Source organism: Choloepus didactylus, chromosome X (assembly GCF_015220235.1).
Source record: "Choloepus didactylus isolate mChoDid1 chromosome X, mChoDid1.pri, whole genome shotgun sequence".
Classification (NCBI taxonomy): Eukaryota; Metazoa; Chordata; class Mammalia; order Pilosa; family Megalonychidae; genus Choloepus; species Choloepus didactylus.
In genome coordinates, this window is record NC_051334.1 from 40,338,119 (window position 1) to 40,356,788 (window position 18,670).

At 36.7% G+C, this 18,670-nt stretch overlaps 1 protein-coding gene across 2 annotated transcripts in view; it reads right to left on the minus strand.

Moving 5' to 3' along the window:
• Nucleotides 1-1,414: 1,414 nt before the first annotated feature.
• Nucleotides 1,415-18,670, minus strand: part of MED14 (mediator complex subunit 14) — a 96,537-nt gene continuing 79,281 nt past the window's right edge. For both annotated transcript variants that reach the window (XM_037822325.1, XM_037822324.1), the window contains 7 exons: nt 17,989-18,171; nt 16,587-16,822; nt 10,880-11,059; nt 10,679-10,786; nt 6,918-7,043; nt 6,335-6,527; nt 1,415-3,783 (listed from right to left, as the gene is read on the minus strand). In XM_037822325.1, the coding sequence (XP_037678253.1) occupies nt 3,710-3,783; nt 6,335-6,527; nt 6,918-7,043; nt 10,679-10,786; nt 10,880-11,059; nt 16,587-16,822; nt 17,989-18,171 (1,100 nt within the window). In that variant the 3' untranslated portion in view covers nt 1,415-3,709. The remainder of the gene's footprint in view (nt 3,784-6,334; nt 6,528-6,917; nt 7,044-10,678; nt 10,787-10,879; nt 11,060-16,586; nt 16,823-17,988; nt 18,172-18,670) is intronic.

Consider the following 18,670-nt stretch of genomic DNA (forward strand, 5'->3'; position numbering starts at 1 on the left):
AGCGTGGAGCAGAGGTCAGGTGATGGTTTAGTATTCTTGGTTATAGAAGATGGCACAAGGCAGTCTGAATTAAGTACCAACTAAGTTTCACATGCGTTTGCTAGAGGCTCACTAAGAATCACTGGAAGGCAATGGATTATCAACTCCAGTTCTCCAGAGGCCATCTCAGTTTCAGTGCTTTGAGTCAACTTCTTCAGCTTGGAAACCATGTTAAAATTGTGTGTAGAGTCAAAGGGCTCTGAGGAGAGTCTGAAGGGGTTGTCTATGCAGTGAAGCCTTTCCTTGTCTCCGTGGTAGCAGCACAGTGGTTAAGAGCACTAGTTCTGGACTCAAAACTGCTTCTTCCTAGCTCTATTTCATCTTAAGCAAATCACTTCACTTCTCTGGGCCTCAGTTTACTCATCTGTAAAAGGAGGTTACAAATACCTACCTCATAGGGTTGTGGTGAAGATTAAATAAATACACTTTGAAATACTTAGAACAGTGTTGGGCACATAGTTAAGCTCTCAGTAAATATTAGCGATTATTTGATACTGACCATATAAATATGTCCTTTGATCAGTCATATTCCTGGGCAAAGTATTTTAACAAGTCACTGGCCACTTGGAAGTGGAGGCAATTTATAGAAAATTATGAATGAGTACTACAGATCTCAGTGCTCCTGGAGTTGTGCAGCACAGGCTAGTTGGCCTTTGCTATTTTTTTCCTAATCTTAATACTAAATCCATCCTAAGTAAACTTCAAATCATTACCTTACACATACTGTCTACTCCCATCAAACCAAGTGAAGAAGAAAATTCTACAACAGTGAAATGAACCTTAAACTTTTCCCCTTTCTGTCCTTTAAGTTCCTTGAATTTAAGTTCTCTTAAAATTTTCTATATACTGACTTTATATCAAGAACACTTGGATGATAAATAAATATTAAAGTAAAATGTAATAGGTAGTTCTGGTGGTGGTGGGGGATGACCATGAAAGAAAGGAACACCTTTTTATGTTGAAATTGGATCAGAATTCTGAGTAACAAAAGTATACTTCTTGAAGTTATCGAATCAACCACAGTCCAAAGAATGACTAACAAATTGTTAGTATCCTGTGACAGAACAGGTTATTGTATTAACTGCAACATAGTAAAGTTATTAGTAAACATTTAAAATTCAAATTCATGTATATTTTGGTTTTTACTTGTACTTAGCATTAATTTTCAAATATAAGGTTCAGCCCGTTACTAATAACTTCCAATTGATGTGTTCTGTTGGAAGTTTTCATCCTCTTCCTTTCTGCTAAGTCTGAAAGTTACTTCTATACATTCTGAAACAGCATTTCAGCAGATGGGGGGTGGGTGGGTGGCAAACCAGGACCAATTTCCAGTTTCAAGATTAATACTAACCCAGACTACTATCCAAAGCATCTTCATCAAAATTAACTAGAGAGAGTTGGTAGTTCTCTGAAACTTGTGGTATAAATTTTATTTATTATTGAAAGTACTAAAATCACATTGAAAACCTAAAATTAAGACCAAACCACTTAGTAGGAAAAATCACTACGGGCATCCAGTCCCTTTGGTTGAACCTCAGTGACAAAAGAGGCAAAAGGCATGATTTTGTGATGAAGCCTAAGATTCGAATGCTGAATATTTTCAAGCTTTAATAAGGTATATACGAATTCCAAGTACCAAGCATGATATCAAAATTCAAATTCATGGATTTACTCTTAATAAGCATAGAAAGCAAATTCTGTTCACTGAATCCTACCTTCCTTTTGATTTTCACAATGCATTCAGAGATGAGTTATAATTTAGAGGAAAAAAGTGTCCACTGAATGTATGATGTTTAAAAATGCAATTAACATTTCCAAACCACACTTAAAAGGGAAAATACTTGAAAAATTAATTCTATTAATATTTGAAACAATATTATCCTGCAGATAAAAATACACTTCTTGTATATACGTGTAATATCTAAATGAAAGAAAGGATTCAGTATCAAACAGAAAAGGGCTGATCCTTGATAAAGACATCTTAGATAGCTAAACTGATGTTATTACCATTGTAAGGAGAACTGAAAACAGAAGTATAAAAGGTAAGTTAAAGGAAGGCTAAAAGTTTAGTCACCTGCTCTTGAACAATGGCAGAGTTGGGTGAGAAGCAGGAGATGAAGGCAGAAATAAGACACAGAAGAAAGGCAAAGAAGGCCTCAAATCTGACCAAAATTGAATGGAGAATCAAGCAAAGTTCAGAACAGATATGATATAGCTGCAGTGAGATGCTCCATTCGAGAATTTAGTAGTTGGTAGTTTCAGAAGCTCAAGTAAATCATCTTAATGCTTTGTGGACAAAGCATCTACTTTAATGGAGATCCTGTATTATAGCGACCAGTTAACTCAGCATGGTGTTATTTTTAAAACTTTCCCAATAACGTCAAATCACCAGAAGACCTTTGCCTCGGAACGTGTTCTTAAAGTGTAAAAAAGTCCCTGACTGACTGGGAGAGCATCCCAGTGCTCCAAAAGAAACCCTGTGGAGATGTATCAGTACCAGAAACTCCATCTGACCCTGGACATGCCACAGACTAGGCCCTGGATTTTGGATTCTTCAAAATGAGGGGACAGGACCAGGTCTCTTCCAAGCAAAACATTCTATCTTTTTGTTGACAATGAATTAAATTGGGATTGCTTAGAACAACGATGGGGGGAGAAGGGGGAGAATGGGAGAAGTTGAACAATAAAGAAACATTTCAGATATTTCATGCAAGGATAGAGCATTAAAGTCCCTTGTTTCCTAATTAATGCTGTAAGCAGAAGTATCCCAAAAGCTAAATTTGCCTAGCAGAAAAGTTACACATCCTCAACAGATGAGAATGATTGCATTATTTGGAATCCTTGCTCAATACGAAGCCCTCAACTGTATCTTCTTAAAGACTAGGTTCTTTCCTTTTCACCCAAATCCTACACTAAAAGACCACCGAATTGCGAAACGTCAACCATTGGTGAAGTTAGGAATGTCTGAAGAAAATAAATCAACCTTGAAATAAAGAAGAGATATTTTTGGTCAAATTTCAGACATGTAATGTTAGAAATTAATTACTGGCCCCACCAGGTCAGAGATGAAGGGAGGCCCTGAGAAGTTTATAGAGTTTATACACACACAAGTGAGTGTCACTTTTTTTGTTTGTTTGTTTGTTTTAACCTAGTTTTATTAAATATTGCTTCTTAGGGATCTGTTTATAACAACTCCCAGAACATTTTCATGTAAGGATTCAAAGCGGTCATATTAAAATACAGCTTCAATATAAAGTTTATCACAGTTTTACAGTATTCAAAAATGACAAACCTGCCTTAAAAAACAAAACAAAAACCAAAAAAGGACTGTTACACCCAAAACATAAGAAAACAATTAAATAAACAAGGTTTGGCATTTCCATAACTTTATAGTATAAAACAATATTAAATCTATTACTGGCAAGTGGACACTGACGTATTACCTAGTTTGAAATGTGTCCCATTTAAACACACTATACAAGTTCACTATACAAAAGATTGATGGTCTTTTTGATGAAAGAAGTGCACCCTGAAATTTTTTGCCAGTTTAAAATATTTAGCTCTTAAAGTCAAAAAGTCCTTTTTTTCTTTTTTAAACTGAAGGCTGAATTCAGATTTTTTTGTTGTTTTGTCTCATTTGTCAGCCTTCCTGGTTTAAAAACAATAGTGTCTATGGACGCCCACCAGGGGGCAGTGTAAGATTAGCCATTAAATCACGAACAGCTGCAAATATTGTGCATTCACCTGCAACAGAGAAAAATGGTCATTAGCTATTCGCAATACAGGAAAGATGATGTTAACACACCGGTGAGCGAAGGGGTAATTAAATTTAAAATCAGTAAGAACTTTTAAGATCAAAGTAAAAGACTAAATTTTAACCGCTCATATTATAGGGGATTAAGCTTTGGTGTTAAGTATCAGATGTTTAGTCTGGGTTTTGTTTTAACTTCAGGATGAAATTTTGGGCAATTCCCAGTTAGGTTAAAATTTAAGAAGATTTGCCTAGGGTTTCTCTACAGAAACACTGCACGCAGCATTGGATAAGCCTTTGAAGTTGGGCTTTAAGGCTACTGACAACTTGCTTATATATTCTGAATCCAATGAAAAGACCTTGTTAATATTTATACATTAGTTATAACCTCAGCAGTATCTTTATAATGTTGCATTAAAGTCTAGATGAAATGTCTACGAAAGTGCTGTCCAATAGAGCTTTCCACAATGATGAAAATGTTCTATATTTGCACTGTGGCTACTGAGCACTTGTAGCTAGCTAGCATGATAGAGGAACTGAATTTTAAATTGTAATCAATTTTAATTAATTTAAACTTAAATAGCCACATGTGGTTAGTGGCGATCATATTGGATAGTGCCAGTCTGTGGTATCTACTGGGGTTGTCTCCCAAATTTCAAGGAAATGGTCAACTTCTGGAGTTCAACCATAAAATCAGCTAAAAACAAAAATAGTGATTTTTAAAAGAAAGCACTTCACAGAAGTAGGGAGGTGATGGATTTGGGAGGAGGAGAGAGAGGCTGAAGTATGGCACAACAATCCAAAAACAAGATTTATTTGGGGGCTGATGATTCATCCTCTCGATTTCCCCTTTGCTCAAAGGAACTGAAACCCTGTCTCTGATTTCTTGCAAATATTACAAATGCTTGAGTATTATAAACCCACACCAGCTGTAAATATTATATACCAAAAGCTGGATTCCTTCTTCTAGAGCATGGCCTAACACTATGGTGGCTAAAAGTGAGAGAACTGAAGACCTCGTGAATAATGGCCTTCCGACAAAGGTCAAGATGAGCAGTGACACTATGCACGTTACTGCCAACCTTCTCTACAACCACGGAAAATTAAGGTACAGAAAGAAAATAAAAATCCAAAGGTCTGTTTTCCAGCCTAAGGCAAAAAGAAAAAGAGAAAAATGCTTCTAAATACCAAAACTGTTTCTTAAATAAAAGGAGAAGTTCTTTTTCTCTTTTTAAAAACACATTTTCATTATTGCCAGGTAGAAAAACTTGCTTGATCCCAACAAAATTAAAATATTATTTCCTTTTAATTTTGAATTCCTACAAGACATAATAATGGTACTCATTTGCTTGGGAAGGAATGGTGCTTGTTATCAAAGTTCTATTGGACTGCTACTTTGAGAATTCTGATAGCGATCAACTTTGATTCTTGAGAACCGATTTTTTAGCTGAAAGAAGAGATAAGTCAAAGGATGACAGCAGAAAATTATAAGAAGTGGAAGAAATATTACAACAAAAGAAGCATACTCTTCTCTACTGCCCAGTGTATTCCTTATAGACTAAAATGGAAACTCACCTATGTATACAATACAGGGAAACAAACAGCTAAAAATATAATTTCTCCCATAAATCCTGTTTCCAGTAAAATTTTGACATTGTGGTAACTAAAAATGTTTCAGAGAACAACTTCCCCTCATTTGAAAACATAATTCTTTTGTCAAACTATTCTAAAAGGAAAGATAGGATTTTCCTTAATGTTAGAAATAAGCAAAATTTACATTAAATTAAAATTTAATTTCCTTAATATTAGAAATAAACAAAACAGAAGAAAAGTTCTCTTTGCTGAGCTTCATGTTTTGTAGCCCAAAATTTAGCACTGCCAGAATTACATGTTAAGCGTATGCTACTACAGTAAGGAAGGGACCTTGTTTAGTTTTCCAGAAAGACTCTGGTTTCCTCGAAAATGTTCGGTTGGAGAGCTTCATTGTGCACTTGGTGAAAAGGTTCACTTGCACCCGCCTGACACTTATATAAGAAGCCCAAAAAGCAGTGATGCCATTTGTATCAGCTTTTATTCTTCACAAAACATTTAGAAGATACAGAACTTTTAATGATATTATTCTATTCATGATTGAACCATGAAATATGAGAAATCAACATGCATTTCAACTTTGTGATGTACAGAGTGGCAGGTATTGATGGTAGGGCAGGAATTCACAGCCATGGAAAATTTGTATCATCCTAACCTAGGGCTTTATGGCAATGTATGCTATAAATACAAGCTTTTGGCATTAGCAACTGGGTCAGTCCCGATTAAATTACTAACAAAACAAAAGTCCAGGCAGCAGAGAAATGGACAAAAATGAAGAACCAGTGAGAAAGGAAGAAAGCAACAGGCAGACATTAAGAGGGCCACAGCAACTAGAGTTCTATTACTGGGATCGGGGAAGGGACAGGAAGGGAGAAGAGGGGAGAAGAAATGGGTGTCTCTCAAAAGAACTTTTATAACATACATGCAATAAAATACTGTCTACTCGTCATGTACCTTGTCGTGGTGGATTCATCTCTGCAAACCTCTTCAGAATGTTGCTGACCATCATGGGAGCAGCAACAGAAGAGTTCTGCTGTCTGGGAATGTCTGCCTGCTGAGTTGTACCTGACGCCATGTCATAAATGATTGGAACTATAATACTAACAGGTTCTTGGGGAGGGACTGATGTTTTCTGAGTTAGCTGCAGCTGCAGACATACAACACACACAAAGAGAATAAAAACATAATAAGGAAATAAAACATTTGTCTCCATTTATCAAAGGCACTATCATTTACTGTACTTTCAGATTAAGGTACATCAAGCAAAAGAAAATTAAATATGACAAGAAAAATGGAAAACAACTGGATCAATATTATGTTTAAGGTGCAATTGTGGCACATAATTACCTAGTTCAATAAATTCCTGTATATCCAAAAGAACCAGGAATTCATGAAGTCTAACCTGACAAGTAAGGATTCTGGATCTATATTTGGCAGCAATAGATAATTTATGCAGTTAACCTAAGTTGCTCTGTTATCCTCACATGGCTCTTGACCCAGAAGCTCTGCACACACACAGCTGCCAGGTGGTACTTACAAAGAAAAGCATTTTGGATTTCAGCACCACAGCAGGCGTCCCAGGAGGTGCAATCGGTGGTGCGCTGGGTGGAATCGTCAGGCAAAACTGAACGTTCCATTTCAGCTGTGTTGCCTGGTCAGGGAACTGATTTAGGTTAAAAAAAAAAAAAAAAAAATCAAGCTAAAGTCATATGAACATTTAAAATTATGTTCCACTAAGGAGGTCTGAAAGGTTAGAATTTTATTTTATACCTAATTGTTAACAGAATATAAAATTGATAACTTACGTTTTTTTCAAAAGAAATATATACAAGAAGTTATTAACTGAAAAGTCAACTCTGGATTTAATATGTTCCCCTTCCTTCCCTCCTGCTTAATTAGTTCCCAAGCCTATGGATTCTACTTCCACAGTGTCTGACATCTATTCCTTCCTCTCTACTTCCACTGATGCCACCTGAGCTCAGGGCTTCACTACTTCTCCCGGTCCCCTCTAAGGGTCCCTTCCAGTGGCTGCCTCTCCCAGTCTGTCCTTCCACCACTACCAGAAACATGTCCTAGAGCATGGTTCTGATCTAGCTCACAAATGTTCAGTGACATTCAGTGACACATGCTGCCTCTCCCCCAACAAGGACCAACATCTCTACCTGGCATTCAAGGCCCTTCTTAACTGGTGCCAATCTCGACTTCCAGTCCCATTTCCAACCCCTTCCCTAAACAAATCAGCCAAACTGTGTTAATGATTTTAAATTATATCCACTGGTGCTTTAAAAACCCGAATAGGTGTTTTGACATAAACAATGTTTCCTATACCCTATCAGATCAGAACCCAAAGGAACTTGGCTGCCCCAGTATTGATATTTTTGACATAAACAATGTTTCCTATACTCTATCAGATCAGAACCCAAAGGAACATAGCTGCCCCAATATTTTTTTTATTTTTATTTTTTTATCATTTTATTGCGATATATTCACATACCACGCAGTCATACAAAACAAATCGTACATAAGATTGTTCACAGTACCATTACATAGTTGTACATTCATCACCTAAATCAATCCCTGACACCTTCATTAGCACACACACAAGCTGCCCCAATATTAATAGCAAAATATCCAACTAAAAAAAGTGGTGACATATTTGGACTTAACCACGTAAATACTAGAAACATTAAAATGAAAGGACTACTATAAGATTGCAATTATCTAATCAGCTGCCACCTAGATTCCATCTATACAATTGTACATTTTCACATGAAAAGAAGAGGAAATGAAAATCTCCCCAGAGAAGTTAGATTTTTCAATAAAAGGTAGGGCAATCAGGAGGCATCTGAAAAAGTTGGATACATACCTCACATTTGACACTAAAATAAATTTTAAATGAATCAAAAACTTAAATAAATAATTAAAAAAACCCAAACCCATAGCAGTATTAAAAGAACCCATGGGAGAATTATTTCTTAATCTGGAAGTGAGAAGGAAGAGTCTAACAAGGATACAAAACCAGGAAGCCTTAAAGGCAAAGATGGATACTTTTGACTGTATTAAAAAGATTGTTTGGCATCACTAAATCTACCAAAGTAAAGTCAAAACACAAATGACAAACCAGAAAAAGATATGTACAACTAATATCCCAAGGGGCTAATTTCTCTCATATACGAAAAACTCCTACAAATTACTGAGAGAAAGACCTCCAAATCTAAAGATAAATAAAACTGTTAACAAAGATGTGGGAAAGCAGGTACTCTCAATAAATTGCTGGGAGTATAAACTGGCAAAACCTCTATGAAGGACAATCTGGCAATATCTATCAAAATTACAAGTTCACATACCCTTTGACCCAGCAATTCATTCTCAAAATTTGTCCTACAGATACTTTGGCACATCTGTTATAAGACACTTGCTTGTGGCTGTTTATATCAGCGAAATATCAGAAACAACCAAAATGACCATCTCCTTAACCATTTTGATACAATCATATAATCAAATACTAGGCTCTGTAAAGAACGAAGAAGCCCTTTATGTACTGATATGGAAAGATGTCCAAGACTTGTTAAATGAACAAAGCAAGATGCTCTTCCATTTCAAGTAATATGTCAGGCTAGATATGCTAGAAATCACTTCCATCAACACGAACAAATATTAAGAATGGGCAAGCATCTTTAAAATGCAAGCTCAGCTAGCCAGAAAATAGGGGAAACCTCTGAAGGGCCAAAACTAAAACAAGAGCAGAAATCCACTGCTCTACAGCCAGCAGCTACCTGTAAAGCATCTGCTGCCTGTAAACCTAACAATTCAATTTTAACAACTATTCAGGGGACAGAGACAAAGTTTAGGACCAACAAAAGTGGGGAGTCAGATCAACAAACACATAAAGCCAGAGCCCCCAAGAGCCACATCCTCAAAGAAAGGGTAAATGTGAAAAAATCTGCTTAGGAAAGGCAAATGAGAATGAAACCTGTCTGTCCTGAACCTAGTCTGGGTGGAGCCTGGGGTAGCCACTCCAACAGGTGTGCAGCCTATACTCATACTATCCAGGTGGCAGAAAACCCCTAAGCTAAGAATCCAGTTTTCATTGGTTCCTCTAGGCACCCGACACAAGCAAACACATTGTTAGATATGCAATATCAAAGTAAGTGTGTTTAACATGTAAGAAATAAGAAGCAATTGGAAAAAAAGGAACTCTCTTCCATCACTGTTGGGAGTATAAATTGGTACAAGAACTTTGGAAATAGATAAATATCATATAATCATGTTACACATCCTAACTTTTCTAAATTTCTAAATTTGGTCTTCTCATTTAAGATGGGGTGGAAATCAGTACCTATTCATAAGGTTGAGCAAATTAGGTGAGATACTGCATGTAAAATTTTTAATATAGAAGATAATAGTTATGGTATGGAATGCTATATACAACAGTGAAAATGAGTGAACTGCAGATACCTGCTTCAACAAGGATGATCCTTACAAACATAACAATGAAGGAAAAGAGCAAATCTTAAAATAATTTGGTATAGTACTATTTATCTAATAATCAAAATTTGCACATCTGAAAGCAATAAATTGCTTAGGAAGTTTACATATGTGATAAAATTATTAAGAAAAGCAAGAGAATGACACAAAATTCAGAATGATGACAGACACAAAATTTGGTCAGAAATTTTGTAAAGAAAAGCAAGGGAAAAATGGACACAAAATTGTTCCTAGGGGGTGAAGAAAGGGGATACAATTAACAAAGGACATATGAATGGCTTCAAAGAGTAATGGCAACGTTTTGTTTCTTGAGCTCTGTGGTGACAACACAGTTATGTTTTATTATTAGTCTTTAAAACTTATGCATATGTTATACATTTTCACACATGGCATTTTTCATAATAAAAACAGAAAAAGTACAAAACAGGATGTGTAGGTGGTATCATTTTGTAAAAAAAAAAAAAAGTATATGAGGGAGATATATGTATTTGCTTTTATGAATGGACCCTCTGGAAGGATAAGCAAGACACAGGTAACTCTGGTTGCCTATGGGGAGAGGAGCTGGACGGCTGGACAGGATGGATGGGAAAATTTTCACTGTATCATCTTGGTGTTCTATATTCAAAAGCTACAACAGCATCATGTTACCTATTCAAAGTTAAATAAAATTTAAATTAAAAAACTAAGAAGAATTTGAGAAAAATGGAAGAAAGTACATAAATGGGTGAAAGACAATAATCATTGCTCCCACCAATTCCAACGTCCTCAAATAGACCTTGCTATAAAAGTATGTCTTTCTCTGTAACTTACCAGCTCTAGCTTCATAATATGCACACAGTCCCTGAGGATGTGTGTGGGAGCTCCCAATAGCTTGGTGAAGGCTATTAATGTATTGGCTTTAAATGGTGGTCCTGCAACCTACAGGAATAAATAAAGCAAATTACTCTCCATTCTACCTCAACTCTTCTATTTCATTAATTATATTAAAATTATGTATTATTAAACACTTACTCTTGTTTCAAAGAATTTCTCCAAAACTTGAAGTTCATCAGGTTTCCACTGTCCTGCATTTTCAGGTGTCACTTTCAGCTGAAGTGTTTGGTTGGTTTTGGGACTAAGGGCTACTCTGCATTTCAGTGCATCAGTCTTAAACATGATCACTCCCGGTTCATTGGAATTTATCAGCTGTAGCTACAAAATAACAAGAATGCATTAATCATCTCACAGTAAGAAAAATGGCTGACATTAAACAAACAGGAAACTACAAATGCTGGAGAGGATGTGGAGAAATTGGAACTCTTATTTGTTGCTGCTGAGACTGTATAATGGTACAGCCACTGTGGAAGACAGTTTGGCAGTTCCTCAGAAAACTAGATTATCAAGTTACCCTACAATCCAGCAATTTCACTTCTTGGTATATACCCAGAAGATCTGAAAGCAGTGACACGAACAAATATTTGCACACTGATGTTCATAGCAGCATTGTTCACAATTGCCAAGATGAAAACAAATCCATATGTCCTTCAACAGATGAGTGGATAAACAAAACGTGGTATATACATACGATGGAATACTACACAGCAGTAAGAAGGAACCAGGTCATGAAACATATGACAATATGGATGAACCTTGAAGACATAATGCTGAGTGAAATAAGCCAGCACAAAAGGAGAGATATTGTATGTTACCACTAATGTGAACTCCATGAAAACTGTAAAATAAGTGCCTTATAATGTAGAATATAGGGGACCTATAGACAGAAGCCAGTGAAGGGGGAATAATAATCTAATATGTATAGATATGATAATAAGGGTGAACTTAATGGTATGGGAATAGTCAGGTGTAACTATGGTTCGTTAATGGGATTACAAGCATCAGTGATGCACTAAAGGCGAACATGTTCATAAATGGTTGTTTAAAGGCATGTAACCCACAGAGTAGCACCACAAACCTAAATAAGTGTTAGCATGATATACTTATAAGGTATGACACTCGGTGTGGAGGGTTAACAAATGGAAAAAGTACCCATTACATATTAAAGACTATATTTAATAGGAATATCTTATAAACACTACACTAATACTAGGGATGAATAATTAGCAGTTGATAAGAGCTCTGGGATGTATTATGTTATGATAATTGCTTAAAAAGTTGAGAGTGATGATGACTGTATAACTAAGTGAAGATAATGTAAGAAACTGACCGTTTATCTTGGGATAGAATATATATTAAGTGAAATTAGGAACCCACTACTTAATAAACCAAGCCTTCAACTTGTGGCTTGCTCTTGTGAAACTTAGGGTTGTAAATGGGAGGCTGAGCCTTCCTATAATTATGCCTAAGAAGCACCTCCAGGCAACCTCTTTTGTTGCTCAGATGTGGCCTTTCTCTAAGCCCAATTCAGCATATAAATTCATTTACCCTCCCCCCGAGGAGGGACATGATTCCCAGGGGAATGAATCTCCCTGGCGACGTGGGGCATGACTCCCAGGAATGAGCCTGGCCCTGGCAGCAAGGGATTGAAAATGCATACTTGACCAAAAGGGGGAAAAAGAAAGGTAACAAGCTGAGTTCACAGTGGCTGAGAGATCCCAAATAGAGTCGAGAGACTATCCTGAAAGTTTCTCTTATGTAAGCTCCAGTTAGACATCCCAAATGACCACAATATGCCATGCCCTCACCAAAAGTAATCCCAAAACCTAGGTCCCTACCTGAGATTCTATAAAAGATTCACTCACTAAGTTTTATCTCTCAGAAACTTAAATCCACCACAGTGTTCCTATGCCAGATAAATCCTAAAACCTAGAGGCAACAGCCTCTTTAACAACAATAATCAGATGCAGCCCCCTTCCCCATACTGTTGACACCCCCTTTTAATACGAACAAGTTAGGGTGCTCACTGCCTAGACACCTCTGAAGATGGAGAAAAGATTAAGTGAGAGGAAGGGGTAGCAAGAAACAAGATAAGATTTAACAAAGTCTATGAATACTGAAACTTTATATAAATATATATATTTTTTAGATGCTGGGGTGTTGGAATATCTGGAAGAAGGTAAATGACATGGTAGAACTGTAACTTATCTATAACATCCTTTGAAATTTGCTCTATAGCTACTCAGTGAATTGTGCCTTGAAAGTCTTCACCTTTTTGTATGTACCCTATACTGTGTAATAAGGAAAGAACTGAAACTGTGGAACTGTAACCCATAACAATTTCTGAAATTACCTATATAACTGCTTGTTGAGCTGTCACTGAAAGTTAACACCATTCTGTATGTATGTTATATTTTACAATAATGGAAATAGCTGAAGTTGTGGAACTGTGACCCATGACATTCTTTGAAATTTGCTCCCTAACTACTTGTTAAATCATACTTTGAAAGTTAACACTGTTATGTATATGTTAAAGTTCACAATAAAAAATGCATTAAAAATGCAACAAATTTAACATGTAAGACAAAGAGAAAATGAAAATGTTACTGAGGGAATTGCTACAAAAGGAAAACAACTAAGTTGATATCTCCTCCAAGACAAATAAAGGTATCTAGGTATTGAGCATCGACAACCGCTAACATAGCAAAAAGAGAGGCAATCAGCTTGATGGAAGAACAAAACAATACCTATGAAGGATTCTTGCAAAACAACAACCACCACTAAAAAGTTGAACCTGAATTCAGTAGCTAGATCTAGAGGATTAATCATTATGGGTTCAAAAGAACATGTTAAATGATTCCAAAGGGATGCAATTAGCAAAATCCAGACTGTTAGAAACCCTATAGGACAAACAACTTGGTTTCCTCAACAGATAAATTGTGAAGGAAAAAAGAATGGAGAAATGGAAGAGTAGCCAGTTTTTTTTTAATAGTAAAGAATGTAATTTTTTTTATTGTGATTGTTCACATACCATACAATTATCCATAGATCCAAAGTGTACAATCAATTGCCCCTAGTACCATCATACAGCTGTGCATCCATCACCACAATTACTTTTTGTTCAATTTTTATTCATTACTCCAGAAAAGAAATAAAGACAAAGAAGAAAAAAAAAAGGAAACTCACATCCTCCCATATCCCTGACCAACCCCCTCCGTTGTTGACTTGTAGTATTGGTATAGTACATTTGTTACTGTTTATGAAAGAACGTTGAAATACTACTAACTGTGGTATATAGTTTGCCATAGGTATATATTTTTTTCCTATATACCCCTCTATTAATAACTTCTAGTTGTAGTGTCATACATTTGTTCTAGTTCATGAAGGAGATTTCTAATATTTGTACAGTTAATCTCAGACATTGCCCACCACAAGGTTTACTGTTTTATACATTCCCATCTTTCAACCTCCAACTTTGTTTCTGGTGACAAAAATGACTCTGAGCTTCCCCTATCCACCACATTCACGCACCATTCAGCACTGTTAGTTATTCTCACAATGTGCTACCATCACCTCTGTTCACTTCCAAATATTTAAGTTCATCCTCGTTGAACGTTCTGCTCATACTCAGCAACTGCTCCCCATATAGAACGAGGCTAACTCATTCTATATCTTGGTAACTTATATTTCATGTCTATGAGTTTACATATTATAATTAGTTCCTATCAGCAAGACCCTGCAATATTTGTCCTTACGTGTCTGGCTTATTTCACTCAGTATATTGCCCTCAAGGTTTCATCATCAACCCATTTTTTTTTTTAAGGTGGTTTTGTTCACATGCCATACATTCCATCCTAAGTAAACAATCAATGGTTCCCTGTATAGTCACATATTTATGTGTTCACCAACCTCACCACCATCTATATAAGGACATCTACATTTCTTCCACAAAGCAGGAGGAAGAGTCAGAGAAGGTAGAGAGGCAAAAGAAAAAGAAAAAAGAAAGAGAGAACAAACAAACAAAAACATGACAGCTAGGAAGCAGCAAAAAGAAAGATAACCCTAGATCAAAGTAGAATAAACAGTCAGACACCACCACCAATGCCAAGAGTCTCACACCCCTCCACTATGCCCCCTCTTATCTGCATTTACCTTGGTATATTGCCTTTGTTACATTAAAGGAAGCATAATACAATGATTCTGTTAATTATAGTCTCTAGTTTACGTTGATTGCATTTTTCCCCCAATACCTCCCTATTTTTAACACCTTGCAAGGTTGACATTCGTTTGTTCTCCCTCGTGAAAAAACATATTTGTAGGCGTAGCCAGTTTTTGAAAGGGACTTAAAAAAAAACTTATTTGGATTCTGACTCAGACTGTAAAAAATAAGACAAATGGGGAAATCTGGATACCAACTAGATAAGTGACAATAAATTACTTTTTAGGTATAATAATGGTACAGTGGTTATTTTTTTAAGAGTCCACACCTCTTAAGAGATACTAAAATATTTATGCATGAACTGATATGATTCTGGGATTTGTTGTCAAACCATCTGGGGGGAGGAGCTATAGATGAAATAATATTGGTATGAGTTAATTGTTGAAGGTGGGTGATGAGACCATAATAGTTCAGTGAACTATACTATTCTTTCTTTTATATATGTTTAAAATTTTCCACAATAAAAAGTTTTAAAAAGTGGCACAATGGAGAAAAAAAAAAATGAAGAGTACAGTAACAAAATGTTAGATCTGGATTGAGCTCTTTTTGTAGCCCAGGGGTTAGTAGAACCCAGAATAAATATTTTAGACTTTAGGGGCCATATGGTCTCTATTGCAACTGCTCAACAAGGCTGTTGTAGTGTGAAAGCAGCCATAGACAATCTGGCACGGCTGTGTTCCAATAAAACTTTATGTGCAAAAACAGGTGGTGAACAGGATTTGGCCCCTAGACTGTAGTTTACTAGCCTAATATGTTGATTATACAGAGGAGTAAAATGAGGTTCAAATCACTGAAAGCCAAGATGCTTGGTGCCAACCTCAGGGTAGATGTTTTAGACAGTCACCATTTTGACGACCTCATCAACACATACATATAACAATAATGACAACAATTACAAATAACTAATATGTATCCAATGCCAGATATCATGCTAAAGGCTTTATGTGAAATATCTCAAATTCCCACAACCCTATCAGCTAGGCAGATACCATTCTCTACTATTATCAGAAAGGCGAAGAGATACACCCAAGATCATACAAGCAGGTGATGTGGCCGGGCTACAAACCCATGTGGCCTGACACTACGACTGGCGCTCTCAAATCAGACCTATGAGTTGTCTCCTATGGGCATCACCATGGGATAGGCTAGAACATTTGCTCTAAGGGCTTTAAATAAAGTCAATAGTTAATGCATTTAAAAAGCATTTTTCATGCTTGTGATCATAAATAATTTTATTCCAATGGAGACTCAGATTCAAAGTCAGCCTGCCTACAAAGGCATTCCAAAGGGGAAATAGGTACTCATATGCTATTCTCTGCAAGCCCAGACCCTGGGCACACTTGTTCTATGGTATCGTGGTGACCTGTCTCCATGTTTGCATTAGCCACATAATATGGAAGCCACGGCACAGTCAACCAAAAAATGCAGAAATATGTTAATGGAAGAATGGAACAGAAAACAGGGGAGTTCATTTTTACTGCTAGGGCAGGGTGAAAATCCTAATTCTAACAAGCTGATTAAAAGAGTCAAGGGAATATCACTTTAGGTTCAGATGCTATTCTGCAGGACAATTTAACACTCTGCCTTGGAAAAATCACCATTTAAAAAGTCGTTAGGTACCCATACCGTTTCTTGTTGAATAATTCTTTGAAGGTGTCGTCTCATAATGACTGATCCAAGGAATCTCTCAAGTGGAGAACAAAGGTAACTACCTGCCAGGCCAGGCACGAGGCCTGGCGTTGGTGAGGGCAGCAATAAAATGTTCAAGGAACTGTGAGTGAGGATGGTGGGTATGGATGCCGCCCAAGAGCGCTGAGGTAGTTTACGAGGCGGAGGCATGTTCGTTGGCATTGTTTGTGAACCTTTTGGGAAAGAAAACACATCTGTTTCATTTACAAACACATACTACCTCATTGTTTCCTGTTTTGTTTTTATTACAAATCTTGGGTATTCTAAGTCAACCTGTACTGTTTTTGTTACTCTTTGTAGTAAACTGTTAGTAAAAATGGCCACAATTATTCTCCTCCCTGTATCCACACCCCTTGCAATGTGACTTTGCTCCTTCAAGAACTCCTCTGACTCCTTCAAGAGGTGGAGTCTATTTCTCCACACCTCGAATCTGAGCTGGCCTTGAGACTTGCTTTGGCCAACAGAGCGTGGTGGAAGTCACATTGTACCAATTGCAAGGCTAGGCTTCCACTCATTGTCTTAGAACTCTGTCCTGTTTCCATGTGAACAAGCCCAGACTAGCATGATCAGGTATGAAAGGTGACATGGAGCAGAGAGCAGCCAGGCCAGCTGAGGCCATCTTAGACCAGCCAGCCCCTAGCCAACCCAGTAGCCGACCCCAGACACACGAGTGAGCCCAGCAGAGTCCGCAAGAACCACCCAGCTGCACTCAACCCAAATGGCCAACCTGCAGAATTGTGAGCTAATATATATGGTGGTTGTTTTAAGCAGTTAAAAGTTATGCATCTGCTTCTCCCTGAACATGTGTCTTCTTTTTCTTTTTCTTTGATAAACATTATGACTTATTCCAACAACAAAAAAGTTATGCAGCCAAAACTAACTAATGTACTTGCACATTTTTTCTCTTCTGTGTTTATATGCATAACCTTGCCAGTTAAGGTAATTAAAAAAAAGTTACTGTGGTTACATATATAACAAAAAAAATTGCCATTTTAATCCTTTTAAAGTATACAATTTGGCAACATTAATTACATTCACAATGCTGTGCTGCCATCACTGTAAGGTATATTTTAAGGTCCAGGATGGCAGCTAAAAGGGAGCAGTTATGACAGAGATACTGGAACTCACCCATAAAATTTCTGGAGGAGACATTCCTCTGACATTTTGCCCGACTTTGAAAATTAGCTGTTGTTAACCAATTTACTGAATGGAAGTTCAAGTTATTAAGTATCTCCATTCAAAAAGGTGGTCATGACTTTCAAATGTGAAGATGGACTCAAATAGGATATGTGCTGGTTATACTAAAATCCAACACAAAAATGTTGATGACACTACTTACTTGTTCCAGCCCGAGGGGAATGAGAAGCATCTGGAGCTGGAGAATGCAGCGATGGGTTAGCTGGTGACATTCCAGGCATCCGTGTTGCTGGTGAGGGGCCGGATACTTGAGGAGACCCTGGCCAGTTCCCTGCTCGTCCGCTTGGTGACACCATAGTGTACGGAGAACTAGGGTCAAGGGTTCCTGTAAAAATGTTAACTAATGGTTTTCAGAACCTGTATTTTAATAACCAAAAATAAAAACAAATGACAGCATTCAAATCCTTACATGTGATGATTTTATTTTTTTCTTTCAATAAGTTATTTCACTGAAGGACTATGCTTTTCAGCAGGCCATCTCTGAATATTTTGTGCAGTTTATGTACTTTTTAACGTGACAAGAAATTTGAAAAATAAAAACTAAGAAAGCATAAAGTTTACTTTTATACAAACTTCAACATGTGTAATATATAACAGTCTACCTTATGCTTATATACCAATTGACTATAAGTTTGAAAACATTAACCAAAAGATTTCAAAGCTCCTTTAAGGGCAGAAATCCTCTTATATTTTAAAAATAATCCTCACAAATTATGTTCTCATTCTGAATAGAGAAGGCTGAGGAGAGGGAAAGTTTTCATTTTCTTTATTTAGTAAAGGCTACACTGATTAAGAAAAAACTCAAGAAAACAAGTTTTGAAAGC